The following is a 17,409-nucleotide window of genomic DNA, read 5'->3' on the forward strand; positions in this document are numbered from 1 at the left end:
TCCTCACCCCCAAAATGCTCATGTGTTGAGATAAGGATGGCTTGATAGCAAAGGAAAGGAAGAGATGTTGCTGCTGCTGCTGCTGATGATGATGATGATAATGTAGTTTAATAAATCAAGCGATGCACAGTGCAATTGCTCACCACACACTGACCGATACCCAGCCCGTTCCCAAGTAGGGGTCCCCCTGAACCTGGCCAGACTGCCTCAGGATCTCCTGTGTAGGTCCTTGTGGTGGTTTTACTCAGGTGGGCAGCCGAGCTCCACCACAACCGCTCTCTCACTCCCCCTCTCCTCAAAAGGAAGGGGGAGAAAATATGTGAAAAGGGCTCAAGGATTGAGATAAGGACAAGAAAATCATGCAATAATTATTGTAACGGGCAAACCAGACTCAGCATAAGAAGACAGATAGTAAGATTTATTGCTCATTACTAACAAGCTAGAGAAGTGAGAAACAAAGGAAAGAAACCAAAAGCACCTTCCCCCCCCATCCACCCTCTTCCACCTCCTCCCCCCGAGCGACGCAGGAGAACGGGGGAATGGGGGTTATGGTCAGTCTACAGCACTTCTTCTCTGCCGCTCCTTCTCGGTCACTCTTGTCCCCTGTGCTGTGGGGTCCCACCCACGGGATACAGTCCTTGATGAACTGATCCGGCGTGGGCTTCCCACAGGCAGCAGCTCTTCCAGAACTGCTCCAGATATGGGTCCGTACCACGGGGTCCATCCCTCAGGAGAAAACTGCTCCAGTGGACTGAGCGGCCAATGGACTGAGCGGCCTGGGGTTGGTTGCCGTGCTGTTCCTGAACCAGGTCGCCACTGCCCCCTGAAGGCAACAGAGTAAACAAATTTTTAATGGGAAGGTTTGGTGTTCTTCTATGTTTAGGGTATGGGCAGGCTCTGTGGTTTAGTTCATTTTTACATCTGCCTATATGCCGAGGTTTAAATAGAGCATTTTAATACTAATGTTAAGGGAAGGGATTAGGGTGAGCAAGAGAGTAAAGGTAAGGGAAAGGGGCTATAGGCTGAGCTTTGCTTCAAGGGATACTTTGTGTTCAAGCTTTAGGGAAATGGATTCCTGTCAGAGTGTTGGAACAGCATTTAGATTTAAGGATTAAAACTACTGGTTAAAATAGTGTAAGGGCCATACATGACTGTACAAGTCAGTGTTGCTGCATAATCTACATTACATGATTCCTCTTACCTCTACAAAATCATTAATTTCTGCTGGCAATGATCCTCTTGCCACCCAAAAATCTCACATCTCTCGTGTCCAGGTTGCTCCTGACCTCCCCATATCTTATTGGGATCAGCTTTCTGATGACATCTATGACATAGGCAGTATATGTCTCACCTCTATGGGCTATTCTGTTCTTCAGAGAGAAGTGGCATTGTAGTCAGGAGAGAAAAGGGCCTAAAGGAGCATCCTGCCCAGTATGCCCATCAGCTCTGCCTCTCTACAAAATTGCGCATCCTACCTACTAGTTTTGTTTCCAGAATAGCTTCCATGGATCTTGAGTTCTTTTTCCAGGCCCTCACAAATGCTTCATTTTTGGGTGTGTAGAGATGGGATAAGGAAAGCAATGCGCGGATAGACCTGAGCTTAGCAAGGGATGCAAAGAATAACAGGAAGAGATTCTAGAGATACATAGCTCCGAAAAGAAAGGCCAAGGAGAGTGTACCCCCTCTGATGGATAAGAAGGGTAAACTGGTAATGACAGGCATGGAGAAGCCTGAGGGCCTCAACAACATCTTTGCCTCAGTCTTCCCTGTCAGTCAGGCTTCCCAAGTCTTTCATTTCCCTGAACCCATGGATGGAGGCTGGGAGGCAAAGTCCCACCTGTTCTTAGTGAAAAGCAGGTTTGAGACCACCCGAAGAAACTAAACAAGTACAAGTCTATGGGGCTTGATGAGTTGCATCCCAGGGTCCTGAGGGAACTGGCTGATGTAGTTGTCAAGCCTCTCTCCATCATATCTGAAAAGGCCTGGCGGTTGGGTGAAGTCCCTGGTGACCTGAAAAAGGAAAACATCACTCCCATTTTTTAAAAAAGGATAGAAAGGAGGACCCAGGGAACTACCGAATGGTGATCCTCAACCCTGTGCCTGATAAGATCATGGAAAAAATCCTCCTGGAATCGATGTCAAGGCCCATGCAAGACAAAGAGGTGATCTCAGACAGCCAGCATGGCTTCTCCAAGGAGTAAATCTGGTAGCTTTCTACAATGGAGTGACTATATCAGACAAAAATGGAAGACAGACCACCTACTTGGATTTCTGTAAGACCTTTGACACTATCCCACATGGCATCCTGATCTCCAAATTGGAGAGATACGCATTTGATGGCTGCACCATTCAGTGGATAAGGAGTTGGCCTGAAGGTCACACTGAGAGAGAGGTGGTCACTGGATCTATGTCCAAGTGGAGGCTGGTGATGAGTGGTGTACCTCAGGGGTCTGTCCTGGGACAGGTATTGTTTAATGTCTTTATCAATGACATAGACAGTCGGGTCAAGTACACCCTCAGCAAGTGTGCAGATGACACCAAGGTGAGTGGTGTAGTTGATGCAACAGAGGAAGGGATGCCATCCAAATGGTTCTGGGAAAGCTTGAAATTTGGCCCCATGTGAACCTAAGCAGGTTCAATAAGTCCAAGTGCAAAGTGCTGCACCTGGGCCGGGGAAATCCCATACAGGAGGATAGGCTGGGAGAAGAACTGATTGACAGTTGCCCTGCAGAGAAGGACTTGGGGGTTCTGCTGAATGAAAAGGTCGACATGAGCCAGCAGTGTGCCCTTGTGGCCCAGAAGGCCAGCTGTATCCTGGGCTGCATCAGCAGAGGAGTGGCCAGCAGTTCCAGGCCAGTCAAAGCCCAGTAAAATAGGGTTCCCGTTCACGCAGCAGTTCCTTGGGTATACTCCTACCACTAGCTTTGGAAGAGCTGTGCAATGAAAGAGATGCCACTGTACAGACAATAAGATTGTCAGCAAGATACAAGAGACCTCAGGACTTAGTTGAATGTGAAAGCACAAGAGAACAATGAGGAAGCCAAAGGGAGCAGCAGGGAAAAGGCCACGTCCTGATGCTGGCCATGGCCATGGCTCCAGGGAAGCAGCAGCCCCGACCCGAAGGCAGCAGAGAGGCAGAGCCCAGCGGGCAGTGAGGGGCAGCCCCGAGGGCCACCGGGGCTGCTCCTGCATGTGGCAGCTGGGCTCTTGGCCCCGAGCCCCTCCTGTGTGCTGGGGCTGCTCCCCCAGCTCCAGAGGAGATGGGAGGAGAGGGATACTGAGACCAACGAATTACCGCTGAATTCTTTATTGTCTTTATCTACCTAGGAAACCTGGATCTGTGTGTACATTAGATGATATGGAAAAAACTAACACAAAATGTAACATTCAGAATGCTGAGAACTACGTTATTAAAAACAAATAAAATATTGTTAAAATATTAAGAGAGAAAAGTAATTTTAAAAATGTTCTCTCATTTTCCCAAATATCCTTTGATTTCTGATAGGATTATTATTAATGACAATGTCATGATAACACTTGTAATGATAAAAATGATACAACATAATGTGAGTCAAAATATTTGCATATTATTAAGAATAAATCTTCTGAACACATCATGGATGCTTAAAAAGAATGTATGGAAAGAGTTTCCTCACTGCATTCTTGAGCTCCTGGTTCCTCATGCTGTAGATGAGGGGGTTCACTGCTGGAGGCAACACCGAGTAGAGAAGTGTGACCACCAGGTCCAGGGACGGCGAGGAAATGGAGGGGGGTTTCAGGTAGGCAAACACGGCAGTACTGACAAAGAGAGAGACCACAGCCAGGTGAGGGAGGCACGTGGAAAAGGCTTTGTGCCGGCCCTGACAAGAGGGCATACTCAGCACTGCCCTGAAGATCTGCACATAGGACACCACAATGAAAACAAAACAACCACAGCCTAAAGAAACAGTAAACACAAGTGGCCCAACTTCCTTGAGGTAGGCATCTGAGCAGGAGAGCTTGAGGATCTGGGGGATTTCACAGAAGAACTGGTCCACAGCATTGCCTCGGCAGTGGGGAAGGGAAAATGTGTTGGCCGTGTGCAGGACAGCAGTGAGAATGCCACTGCCCCAGGCAGCTGCTGCCATCTGGGCACAAGCTCTGCTGCCCAGGAGGCTCCCGTAGTGCAGGGGCTTGCAGATGGCAACGTAGCGGTCGTAGGCCATGATAGTGAGAAGGGAATACTCTGCTACAACCAAGAAGACAAAAAAGAAGACCTGAGCAACACATCCTTGATAGGAGATGGCCCTGGTGTCCCAGAGGGCATTGGCCATGGCTTTGGGCAGAGTGGTGGAGATGCAGCCCAGGTCGAGGAGGGCGAGGTTGAGCAGGAAGAAGTACATGGGGGTGTGGAGGTGGTGGTGGCAGGCTACGGCGCTGAGGATGAGGCCGTTGCCCAGGAGGGCAGCCAGGTAGATGCCCAGGAAGAGCGCGAAGTGCAGGAGCTGCAGCTCGCGTGTGTCTGTGAATGCCAGCAGGAGGAACTCAGTGACTGAACTGATGTTGGGCATTTTCTGACATAGAACCTGTGAAATGAGTAAAAAATATACATGTATAGACTGTTATGAGTAATGTTTCTGACAAAAATTCCCAGTGAAAGCCTTACATTCCCTGTTTCCAAGAGGATCTTTGTCTATCTCCCTGTCTGGAGCCCTCATTTGTGCCTGCTGAGTGTCCTGTACACAGCAGCCACCTCTGCCCATCAGCCCCCAAGCTGGACACCTCTGCTCCACTGTAGTGGTAAATCTTGTTGCTTTTGGCAGAAACCTCAGCCAGAGTTCATATTGAGGAGGGCTCCTCTGTCCATCCCGTGGGGCCCAGCTGCTGGCTTCTTGCAACACTCAGCTGGGGGATGGATGTATTCAGAGTTTGTGCTAAAAAAACACATCCCCCTGCCTGCAGGTCCTAAAGAACAGCACAGAAAAGACCTGGTGCAGTGTGTAAGCAGAGAGAATAGAAGGGATATTCTCACGTTCATCACTAACCTGTTTGTGTCTCAGTTCAATGCAATAGGAAGTTCAGTCACCAGTGCAAATCCAACTACCCCATTAACACAGAGCCTGCGCCACAATCAGAGCAGGAAGAGTCAGGCAGAGAGTGCAGAAAGTGCCTTCCCTTTGCAGGCAGCCCCTGCCCTGCCCTTCCCCTGTCCAAGCACCTGGGCTCCCTGGGCAGGCTGAGTGTTGAGCCTGGTAAGCAGCAGAGGCCCTGCCCTGGCACACAGACCCTGGGGCACAGCAGGGACCCTGCTCTGCACCACAGCCCTGGGCAGCTCTGCCTGCACCCCCAGCTTTTCCTTCCTCCAGGAACTGCAGCTGCATTGCCCTCCAGCCAGAGACTGCTGGGTTCAGGGCTGGGAAGTGTTCTTCCCCAGTGAGCTCTGTGCATCCTGCCACTTCTCCCTGCCTTTAAGCACTCTGTCTCTGCACGCACTGCCCCCAGCCCTGCTGCACTGTGCAGAGGAGCTGCTCCTGGGCACAGCTGTCTCTCTGCACCACGGCCCTCTTGCCACGGGCTCACTCTGTCCCACGAGCATGGCCCAGCTCAGCAGCACAGCACCAGCCCAAGGCACTGCGATCACCCCTCTGGGGGCTTGGCTGATGAGCCCATGAACCTCAGGCACTCCGAGACAATTGAAGACATCTCTCCAGAAGTGCAAGTCAGAGGCAAGATTCCTGCAGTGTCCCCCTGAGGGCCAGCACTGACACAGCCTCCCTTGGAGCTCGTTAGAGCAGAACCCTGGAGGCAGTGAGGACAAGGAGACAAAGGCAATGTGAAGGTGACACTGATGTGTAGGAAAACTGGATGTGTGTCACCAAGCACAAGGGCCAGGACTTGACTCCCAACTCAAGGAAGGGAGATCTCTCTCTTCAAAGGTTGCTCAGGGCTCTTTGTGGGGCAGTAGGAGATGGGGATGTGCATGGCCAAGTGTAGAAGAATGGTACGAACCCCTGCCTGTTTCATGGGTGGGTGAGGAGTTAATTAGGCTCCGTTGCTTTAGTGATTAGCAGTCTCCTTATAAGGCTCAGTGGCAGTGACAACAGCCATAGCCATGAAAACAAATATAAGGTAGCTCTGCAGGAAGCTGGCCTGGTTCCTGGTGAGCTGGCACCACTGCTCGTATGGCATCCCTCATGGTGCCTAGGCCCTCCTCCTTCTGGCCACTGCTCACTCAGCAGGGTCCCAGTCTCCCCCATGTGTGAGGTTCCTCTTCCTCTGGTGCAGGAGTAAACTCTTCTCCTTGTAAATGTCAAGAGGTTTTTCTAGGCAAAATCCTGCAGTTTCTTGAGGTTCGCCCACACTGATGCTCCATTCTCTAAGCTGTTCATGTCTGCAGGAAGACGATTCATCTTTTGTGTGATTGTGCTCTCTCTGGCAAGATAGCAGCATCAGGACTTGCCAGAATGTTTGGATAACACAGGAGTAAACAGTTGAATGGAACTGCAGCAGAGTCATTGAAGGGTAGGGGATGGTAGGCTGCCAGGTTCCACCTCTTCTGTGCTTCCTTCTCATGCAAGCTGTCAGTTTGTCTGGAGCTGTGTCCTAAATGTTATGGGGCAGTGCAGCTCAAAATTAGAAGGACCAAAGCCCAGCTGGAGCTCCATCTGTATATTAATATCAAAAACAATAAAAACTGCTTACATAAATACTTTAAATAAAGGAGGATTAAGGAGAGTCATCATCATTTATTGGATGTGGGGGAAATCTGGTGATGATCTAGAGATAAGGTAAAGGCTGAGGTACTTAATTTTGTCTTTGTCCTAGTCTGTAGCAGGAAGACCAGCTCTTCCCCTGGACATTTCTTCCTCCTCATGGCCAGTGCCAACCTTCCAAGGTTCTCTTTGTGCATTTTTTTCTCTCCTGCTCTTTCCTACTACCAAAGAACGCTCCATCAGGGTGGAAACCACTTTTAAAGTAGGCATCCCAACCCATCAGGCTCCTTGAGGCCTCTCAGCCAACCACACACAAGTCACCTCAGCAGCAGCTTCCAAGTCTTGTGCCTGCTGCTGCCCACTCATGGACTCAAGCAGAAGGGACAGGACAACCCATATGGGGCCTTCTTTCTGCCTGGGTCCTCCTGGGTCTGGAGGCAGAGGGGATCCCCCAGTCAGCATGCCAAGCAGGTGCCTTCTGCTGGCCTAGCAGGGCCACTGCCAGATGTCTGCCCAAAAGTCCACATCCCAGGTCTATGTCAAGGCTGACCTGCCACCTCCAGACACAAGTGACCTCACAGTTCCTTTCTGTAACACGTTCCTGCTGCTGTCCTATCAAGTGCAGATGCAGAAGTGACCTCACAGTGCCTGCCACAGTCACATTCCTCCTGCTGGGGCAAGCTTTGCGATTTACGATTTTGTTAAGGTCTGCCTAGAAGTCCAGGGTTAAAGAGAGCCTTTTAATGCTAGTGTTAAGGTCAGGGATCAGGGTGAGCAATAGAGAAACGTTAAGAGAAAGAGGCTATTGGCTGAGTTTTGACTTCAAGGGAATCTTTGAGTTCAGACATTGGAGTAGTGGATTCCCGTCAGGGTGTGGAGCAGCATTTAGATTTGTGACTTAAGGTTACTGATTGAAAGTGGGGAAGGGCTGCATGTGATTGTTTTAGGTCATGGTTACAGCAGCATCAGCATAACCTGAACCAACTTACCTCTACAAAATCCTTAATTTCTGCTGGCCAAGCCCCTATTCCCTCCCCCAGATCTCACATCTCTCCCGTCCAGCCTTCTCCTGACCTCCCCATATCAGACATCTCACTGGGATCAGCTTTCTGATGGCTTTCATGGTCTCAGATTATCCATCACACCTCTGTTGGCTGCTCTATTTCAGAGAAAAGCACTACTTAATATACGATGGTAAAGGATAAAAAAGTCCATTAGAGCACCCTGCACCATGTGCCCAGCAAATCAGCACCATCACAAAAATGTGGTTCCTGCCTACAAGTTTTCTTCCCAGAATGGCTCCTATGGCTCCAGGGTAACTTTTCCCAGGCACTCAGTTCCTCAGGCCACACCACTCTTGCCCTCTGGCCCCATGTGTCTCTCCAAGCCTCCCCTCTCCCCCTGCAGTAGTGGCACCTCAGCACAGCAGGTTGGTGCATCTCCAGGCTCAGGGGTGTTTCCTGAGGGCCTGTCCTGTGTGGGGAGTGGTGGGGAGGAAGAGAGCAAGGTCATCTCCTGGGGCATGGCTGAGCACAGCCCAGCCATCCTGCACCGCGGGCAGGTCCTTGCTCCCAGGCTGAGGCACACATGCAAGGTGGACACTTCTCCATCAGCCCAGCTTCACGCAGGGCCCTTCAGCCCTGTCCCAGTCCCAAGATGTGGCTACTTCTCCACCCACAGACATACCCTGCTTTCCATCTGGGGACTCAGGCAGGACATTAAGGATCTGCTAAAGCCCCGGATTTCCTTGTTTCTCACAGCCTTCTCACAAGTCTTTCTCCTGGCCCTCCCCACTGCCCAGCACTGCCTCTCAGGTGGCACTCAGTGACCCTTCAGAAGTGCCTTTAGGCTTCCTCAATTGTCCTGGTGCTTATTAGCACCTTCCTGGCTCCTTCCAGAGTTCAGAGGGAGTCTTCTTGTCCATCAGGGGCCCTGTACCTGCTGTGGTTGGGATGGAGTTTCTCTCTGCAAAGCAGCCCCTTGTGGTACTGTGTTTTGGATATGTGACCAGTGATAGTCACCCACAGTTGTGGTTGCTGATTTTGAACATTTCTTGCACAGCATCAGGGCCTTCTGTGGCTCACAATTTATGAGTTTTATTTACTTTTGCAATTCTGCCTCCAATTCTTCATGAAGAAAGCAGGTGGCCGATAGGTGTTTATCTGCTGGATGCATGGAGCAAGGAGGTGTCCATTGTGCCAGGAGATGGAGGTCTGTGAAGCTGCAGGAGCCCTGCTCTCTTGCCTGGCAGATCCCCAGCACACAGTGCCTGTGCCCCGCAGGGCCAGCTCCGCTCCCCAGGCCAGCACAAGAGGCCTGGCCCAGCCACAGAGCAGCCTGCCCCGAGCAGGGGCCTGCACAAAGAGCTTTCCCTTTCCCCTTTCCCCATCAGTGCAGGCCCAGCAATGCTGCCCTGCTCTTCCCAAGGGCCATCCCTGCTCCAAGAGAGCCTTGCCCAGGGCAGTGTGTCCGTGCTGGCCTGGCCAGCCATTGCTGCTTCCCTCCCCGTGCTCCCCTCAAGCCCCCAAGCTGGCGGTGCTGCTGTGAGAGCCAGGGGCTGTGGTGCCCTGGGATCCCTGGGGGTCTCCTCCCCTGCCTGTGCTGCTCAGGGTGGGCAGGAGACCTACATCCATGGGGATCTCTGCGGCTGAGCCCCTTTCCATGTGTGCTGATGGCTCAGCAGCACAGGGCAGTGCTGGGCAGGACCATGGGGTGTCTCTGAGGGCACAAAGGGCAGGCGAGTGCTGCACCAGACCTGGTCCATGAGGCCTCAAGAAGGTTATCCTCAATTACTCTACACTCTTAGAGGTCTCTGCTGCTGGCACATCACCACAACTCCTGGCATGGCAGAGCTGTCCTTACCCCATGGACTCCTCAGATTCCCCTTTTTCTTTACCAAACTCTTCTTTGGATGGCCATTAATTTTATGAGGTTCTAATCCCTACCAACTCAACGTTGCATGTTCTCCCTGCAGTTCCCCTGACATCTCCTGGAAGCTCCAGATTCCTCTCCAGGCTGGCACAAGCTCTGCAGCCCCACTGCAGAGGGTGCAGTCTCATGCTGATGAGTCCAAGACCAGTTGCTGTCAGGTGCTGCCATAAAGCTCTTGGTCAAGCCCTTGGTCCCTCACAGACTGTCTTTGGAATTTAAGTCTATGTTCTTCATTCCAGGAAGCCCCAACTAAAACCCCATTTGTTACTGTGGTGCTAACAGGGAGGCAGCTGTGACCCAGGGCTGCACAGTGCCTGCTGCTGCCTGCAGCCACAGGGATGCCACTGCAGAGACAACAGGACTGTCACCAAGGTACAGGAGATATCAGGTCTAACCCAGAAAAAAAAGAAGCACAATGTGGAAGCCAAAAGAGAGCAGCAGTGAAAAGGCCACGTCCTGCTGCTGGCCATGGCCATGGCTCCAGGGAAACAGCAGCCCTGACCCGAAGGCAGCAGAGAGGCAGAGCCCAGTGGGCAGGGAGGGGCTGCTCCTGCATGTGGTTGCTGGGCTCTTGGCCCTGAGCCCCTCCTGCGTGCTGGGGCTGCTCCAGAGTAGATGGGAAGAGAGGGATACTGAGACCATTGAATTTATGCTGTCTTCTTTATTGTCTATACCTACAGAGGAAGCCTAGTTCAATAGGTTGAATGGAAGATGTAGTCAAAGTAAAAAAAAAATTACTTAATAAATTAAAACAATATCAGAAGTTATGAAAATAATAAAAACAAAAAATGGTATGAAAAACTCTCATGTCACTTTCTCAAATCGAATGGTAGCGTTTAGAGGATTATTATTATTATTACAATATGATAATAATACTAAGTATAAAAATGGTATGATAAAAATCACAATAATGTTAACAACACTGATGCTTAAGAAGCACATATAGAAACAATTTTCTCACTGCAACTTTGAGCTCCTGGTTCCTCATGCTGTAGATGATGGGGTTCACTGCTGGAGGTACCACTGAGTACAAAAGTGACACCACCAAGTCCAGAGATGGGGAAGATATAGAAGCGGGCTTCAAGTAGGCAAACATGGAAGTGCTAAGAAAGAGGAAGACCACGGCCAGGTGAGGGAGGCACGTGGAAAAGGCTTTGTGCCGTCCCTGCTCAGAGGGCATTCTCAGCACAGCCCTCAAGATCTGCACATAGGACAGCACAATGAAAACAAAACAAGCAAATGATAAAGAAACACTAAACACAAGGATGCCAGTTTCCCTGAGATAAGAATCTGAACAGGAGAGCTTGAGGATGTGGGGGATTTCACAGAAGAACTGGTCCACAGCATTGCCTTGGCAAAGGGGCAGGGAAAATGTGCTGGCCGTGTGCAGGACAGCATTGAGAAAGCCACTGCCCCAGGCAGCTGCTGCCATCTGGGCACAAGCTCTGCTGCCCAGGAGGCTCCCGTAGTGCAAGGGCTTGCAGATGGCAACGTAGCGGTCGTACGCCATGATGGTGAGAAGGTAATACTCCGATGACATCAACAAGACAAAGAGAAAGACCTGTGTAGTACATCCTTGATGGGAGATGGCCCTGGTGTCCCAGAGGGCATTGGCCATGGCTTTGGGCAGAGTGGTGGAGATGCAGCCCAGGTCGAGGAGGGCGAGGTTGAGGAGGAAGAAGTACATGGGGGTGTGGAGGCGGTGGTGGCAGGCTACGGCGCTGAGGATGAGGCCGTTGCCCAGGAGGGCAGCCAGGTAGATGCCCAGGAAGAGCGCGAAGTGCAGGAGCTGCAGCTCGCGCGTGTCTGCGAATGCCAGCAGGAGGAACTCACTCACAGAGCTGCTGTTGGGCATTTGGTGGTTCTGGCCATGGGTTACTGCTCAAGGAAGAAAAAATCTTTAATAAATAAGAAGACATACCTGAGATAAACTTCTTCCATTTCTCGCTTAACTGCCCTGAAAATTCTTTCAGTCAGGCTTTTAGCAGGGCCCTTTCATGTGGTCTACTTCATGCTGCCTTAGGGTATCCCTGGGAGCAGGTGACCCTGATCTGAGTAAGAAAGGAGTCAGTCCTGCCCCACAACCAGAGGTAAAGAGGAAGATGGGGTACTCTCAGATTCAATAGAGAGTATAATTTATGATTATAAAGAGCTTTTCAATATTGTTGCTCCCAGTTTACCCAACTGCAGAACAGAGCTGTGGGAATTTATTTTTGCATTTTGTACCGATCTGCTCACCCTGCTCTGTTTTCTAAGGCATTTCAAGTGAAAACCTGTCGATCCTCAGACAAAAGAGGATGGTTCCTTTGGTGCTGAGTTTCATTTAGAGACAACAGCCACGGTTAAGCTCATTTGGCCTGTGCTGGCATTTCCTGAGCTACAGAACTATTGGACTCATAGGTTCATAGAGACATGGAGTCATAGAATATCCCAGCTTGGAAGGGGCCCACAAGGATATTCAAATCCCACCCCTGAATCTGTACGTGAAAACCCCCAAATTGGTCTATGTATCTGAGGGGGTTGCCCAAATATTTCTTAAATTCTGGCAGCCTCAGTGTTGTGACCACTTTCCTGTGGTGCCTGTTCCAGTACCTAAGAAACCACGACACTGCTGAGGGCAGAGGAATCCAGGCACAAAGTGCAGATCTCCAGAACTCTCACCCTGTCCCCGTACTCCCCTTCCCCCAAGCACACCAAGGGCTCACCCCACGGGCATGTGAAACCCCCATCCCCAGCCAGCCTGGGAACAAGACCAGCAGCAGCACGGCCAGCTGGAGAAGCCAGGAGGAATGCCAGCGTGCTGCTGCCAGGGGAGGCAAGGCCAGGGAGGGACAGACGGACACTCAGCAGACCCTCCTGTGCTGCAGCTCTGCCTGCAGAGGAGGCAGCTCCTTATCATTGCAAATGCTGTTTGCTCTGCTTTAGCCTGCAGACACTTCCCAAAGACAGGGGGTATCAGAGCTTTTGTAGCTCCTAAAGATAAGCTAGGATAAAACCTGAGAGGACCACATTATGATGATGCTGGTGCAGTCCATGAGATGATGTTTGGGAAGGTACTTTACAAATTTGATCACCGAGTTACTGATTTCTCAATGCAATGCTCCAGGAGTCTCAGTCTCCTGTACAATCCTGAAAATGAAACCTGCCTCCTGTCCACTGCAGCAGTCTGCAAGCACAGACTGCAGAAAAAGTCTTCCCCTTCACATATGCCAAGCCTCGATCTTCCTCCTGAATTGCCCCTCATAATGCCATTATCTAAAGCACTGCAGAAACAGAGAGACCAACCCTGACAGATGCTATCAGCCATGTGATGTGCCAGCTGTAGAAGACCCCTCTGGCAACCCCACCTGCAGTGCCCTGCTTCCAGAGCCTCACGGTGCCAAGAGCCTGCAGATGTGTCCTGCCACACGCTGCCCTCTGTTATTGCGCTCCTCAGTGCCTCCAAGCCCTCTCTCCTTCTGTCCTCTCTGTGTGCCACCTGCAGTCAGAGCCCCCAGCCCTGCTGCGCTGTGCAGAGAAGCTGCTCCTGGGCACAGCCGTCTCTCTGCAGCGCTTACCAGGAGCTCCCCTTGTGCCCAGGAGCCCGGCCCAGCTCAGCAGCACAGCACCCGACCATGGCATCGCTTGCTCTGTGCCCTTGGGCTCCCTCGAGGTGTCCCCAAGGCCTCAGGGCTGACAGCTCCTGAGAGCAGCAGGGTATCTGCTGGGGTGTGGTGTTTGAAGCAGCCTGAAGTCATCACCAACTTCTTGAGAAAAGTCACAGGGGTGGGAGAGATGTGGACTGTAGCTTCATAAGCATAACTTAACAACCATCATATTGCAGTGTTTTGTGTCTGTTTGGAATTGCCGGGGTGATGACACGCTTAAGCATTTCATAGTTTTGTTTAAGATTGCACTTGCTCAGAGGTGAAATTCCAAAGCAATTGACGTGTCCACTGCTGTAGGTGGCTGCCCAGATCTTCGAACTCTCCCTGCTACTCCTAGCTTTCCTGCCTCTGGACAGATCTCTGGATGGCACGTTTAAGTTGTTGTTTAAACTTAAACAAAACCTGAATGGCATTGAGGAGACCTAAAAATAGGAACATGCTGGTTTGACCATCCCAAAGATATTCAAAGCTTTGAAGAGCTGTTGTAATTAGCCCGGAGGAGAAGCATGAGGTGGAGGAGAAAGGGAGAGTGAAGAAGTGGGGAAAAGCATCCCCCACCACCCTGCATAGATTTAATCCCTGAGGAGAAAAGGCAAAGACTGTAATTCTTCATAGTTTCCAAGAGATGAAGAGATGGTTCCTCAGGTATTGAGGGGGCAATAATTTTATCCTATCAGAAGTCAGTGTTATCCAATACAGCAAGGCAGTAACCTTAAACCAACCCCCAGAACTGATAAACAGCATGACATGGAAGTTACTTATGTGTTATACAACACAGTTCTGAAAAGTAGCACAACAGACCCCAGATCAAAAAGATCAATATTGTGATCAGCAACTGTTAAACTCATCTAATGCTTATAACAATTTATTTTTAAAATGCTGTGGTCAGATCTGGCATCTCAACCTCTGTGCTCCATGCTAGGCACCAAGAAGACTTGCTGTGGTTTGACCCTGCAGGCAGCTCAGCACTACAAATCTATTCATCCAATGGGACGGAGGAGAGAACTCAGAGGAAAAAAAAAAAAAAAGTAAAAGTTCATGGGTTGAGATAAAGGCAATTTAATAGAACGCAAAAGGAATTATTATTATTACTATTATTATTGACACCAATCGAATAAGGTCATGACGTTTTTGTGTTCATATCAAAAGACAGGAAAGGTGGTGGTGATTAATCAGAAATTGACAGAGCTGAGCATGACATAGATTGTATGGAATAAGTGCTGGATATTGTCTTAGTTTTGTCTGAGACAGAGTTATTTTTTCTTCCTAGTAGCTGGTATGGTGCTGTGTTTCAAATGTACAGAATCACAGAATAGTTCGGGTAGGAAAAGACCTTACAGATCACATAATTCCAACTCAACTCCCATGGGCAGGGACACCTTCCACTAGACCAGGTTGATGAAAGCCCATCTAACCTGGCCTTGAATGCATCACAGGATGGGGCACAGATCTAATAGATCCATGTCCTTCTTACACAGGTAGCCCCAGAGCTGAATGCAGTCCTTGAGGTGTGGCCTCACCAGGGCCAAGTACAGAAGGACTGTCACTTCCCTACATCTGTTGACCACAGTATCCTTGGTACAAGGCAGGCCTTCTTACAACTTCCTCGTAAGGGGGTGTCGAGAGGCAGGAGACCTTTTCTCCATTAACACCAGCGACAGGACCCGCGGGAACGGAGTTAAGCTGAGGCAGGGGAAGTTTAGGCTGGACATCAGGAGGGGGTTCTTCACAGAGAGAGTGGTTGCACACTGGAACAGGCTCCCCAGGGAAGTGGTCACTGCACCAAGCCTGACTGAATTTAAGAAGAGATTGGACTGTGCACTTAGTCACATGGTCTGAACTTTTGGGTAGACCTGTGCGGTGTCAAGAGTTGGACTTGATGATCCTTAAGGGTCCCTTCCAACTCAGGATATTCTATGATTCTATGATTCTATGATTCTTGGCCAACTTAGCACACTGATGGCTCATACTAGGCCGACTACCCACCAATATCCCCAGGTCCTTTTCCCCTGGGCAGCTGTCCAGCCGCCCTTCCCACAGCATTGCATGGAGTTGTTGTGCCCCAAGTGCAGAACCCAGCACTTGGCTATGTTGAACTTCATGCAGTTGGCCTCAGCCCATGGGTGCAGCAATCAACAAGACAGAAGTCACCTCATGAACATTTTTAAAGGAATGGGCTGGCTGCTGCTCTTGCAGCTTCTTGGCAAGACACAGCCAAGCTATGAGCCTCCTGCTCTCCAGTCATGGACTCAAGCTGAAGGGACAAGATGACCCATATGCGGGCCTTCTTTCTGCCTGGGTCCTCCTGGGTCTGGAGGCAGAGGGGATCCCCCAGTCAGCATGCCAAGCAGGTGCCTTCTGCTGGCCTAGCAGGGCCACTGCCAGATGTCAGCCCAAAAGTGCAGATCCCAGGTCTATGTCAAGGGTGACCTGCCACCTACAGACAGAAGTGACCTCGCAGTCCCTGCCACAGCCACATTCCTGCTGCTGCGGCAGGAGATCCTGAGGTAGAGCTGACTTCTCTAGTCCCTTAGAGACAAGGGTTCACTTTTCTGGATTAGAAATTTAGCAGATGGGCTGTCCTGTTTAGGGTGTCAGGTCTGTGGTTAGGTTATGGACAAGCTTTGTGGAATAGGTTTTTGTTTTACATCTGCCTAGAAGTCTAGGTTTAATGGAGCATGTTAATGCTAGTATTGAAGGCAGGGATTAGGGTGAACACAAGAGTAAAGGCAAGGGTAAAGGGTAAAAAAAGTGGGCTGAGTTTTGCTTCATGGAATAATTTGAGTTCAAGCATTAGAATAGGGGATTCTTGTCGGGGCGTTGGAGTGGCATTTAGGTTTAGGGATTACTCTTTAAAACTCTTCAAAAATGGGTTTTCATTAAAACTGGTTACTTTTTAAAATTGGCTAATAGCCTTACAGTTTTAATTCTGTGTTAAAGCAGCATCAACATTGCAGGAAGCCTCTTACCTCTCCGAAATTGTTGTAGAGGTTCACTCACTCTTCTCCCTCCCTCTCTAGGGATGTCTGGATCAGCCCCTGGCTTTGTGTTTCATGGATTACTGAGGGCAGATGGAGAGACATCAGTCAAGGCAGGGAGGTGCTCAGAGCAAGGTGAGAGCAAGGTGGGGAAGCAAGGTGGGTATCTAAGTCCTGCAGGGAAACAGGTGCAGACATGTGACAGCATAGGACAGCGTGTGGTGGTTGTTGTCAAGGATCTTTTGCAAGATGAAAGCCCCGACAGAGCCAACAGCTTTGTCTGCTGGGCTCTGGCTCTTGTCTCCATCAGTGATGCCTATGAGGAGACACCTCATCCTTACAGCAGTAGGGCCTCAATGCCTCCTCATCCTGGGAGCCTGGGAGATGTCCTCCTGTAGCCTTGTACTTGGCACTGCCCTTACCCGCTGTGCACTGACCCAGGAAGAGCCCTAACCCCCGCTGGAGGGACAGCATCTCCCTTCCCAGAGGCTGGGGTCAGGGCCCGACTGTTGGACTTCATGGGACACATCAAGGTTTCCTCAGCATCAGGGCCACCTTTCCTGGGCCTTGGTCTCCCCATCATCACCGCCTGACCTTTTCTGCTCTAACAAGTCCATGGGGAGGCTTTGTCAGTAATGTCCCTCAGTGGGACCGTTAGCACTGTGAGAGGCTTTGGAGTTTGCGTCAGACTTGGACTACTCGAGAAGCTGCTTCAGCCACCCAGATAAAGCTCCTCTGCCAGGCACTGCAGGGCTGGGGACACTGCGTGCAGCTGGCATGGGGAGAGGAGAGAAGGGGGAGAGAGGTTCAGTGCAGCCTGAGGTGGGGGGGAAGTCAGGGGAGAGCTGGCAGAGGGAGAAATCTTGCCAGCCACCTCTCCACGGTAAGTCTCTTGGTGCAGAGCCTGCCAGGCTCTGCTGGAGCTGGCACAGCCCTCAGCTGATGGGAGCTGTCAGGAGGACGCTCTGTGTTGGAGTTGAAGGGCATGCAGGGCTTGTGTGCTGCAGGGTCAGCGTGCAGGGCCTGAGGACTCCCTTCTCTTGGGGCCGGCTGCAGGCTGTGCAGCCGGGGGTGCAGGCAGGGGTGGCCAGGGCTGTGGTGCAGAGCAGGGTCCCTGCTGTGCCCCAGAGGCTGTGTGCCGCGGCAGGGCCTCTGCCACCT

At 50.8% G+C, this 17,409-nt stretch overlaps 1 protein-coding gene across 1 annotated transcript; it reads right to left on the bottom strand.

Annotated features, from left to right (window-relative positions):
* Positions 1 to 10,536: 10,536 nt before the first annotated feature.
* Positions 10,537 to 11,478, bottom strand: LOC119714727 (olfactory receptor 14A16-like). The gene has a single exon (XM_038171716.2). The coding sequence runs from the start codon at positions 11,476 to 11,478 to the stop codon at positions 10,537 to 10,539; it is 942 nt and encodes a 313-aa protein (XP_038027644.2).
* Positions 11,479 to 17,409: the final 5,931 nt, after the last annotated feature.

This window comes from Anas platyrhynchos, chromosome 31, assembly GCF_047663525.1.
Source record: "Anas platyrhynchos isolate ZD024472 breed Pekin duck chromosome 31, IASCAAS_PekinDuck_T2T, whole genome shotgun sequence".
Lineage (NCBI taxonomy): Eukaryota > Metazoa > Chordata > Aves > Anseriformes > Anatidae > Anas > Anas platyrhynchos.

Coding starts and splice junctions, on each gene's coding strand:
- LOC119714727 (XM_038171716.2), bottom strand. CDS start 11,478: ATGCCCAACAGCAGCTCTGTGAGTGAGTTCCTCCTGCTGGCATTCGCA.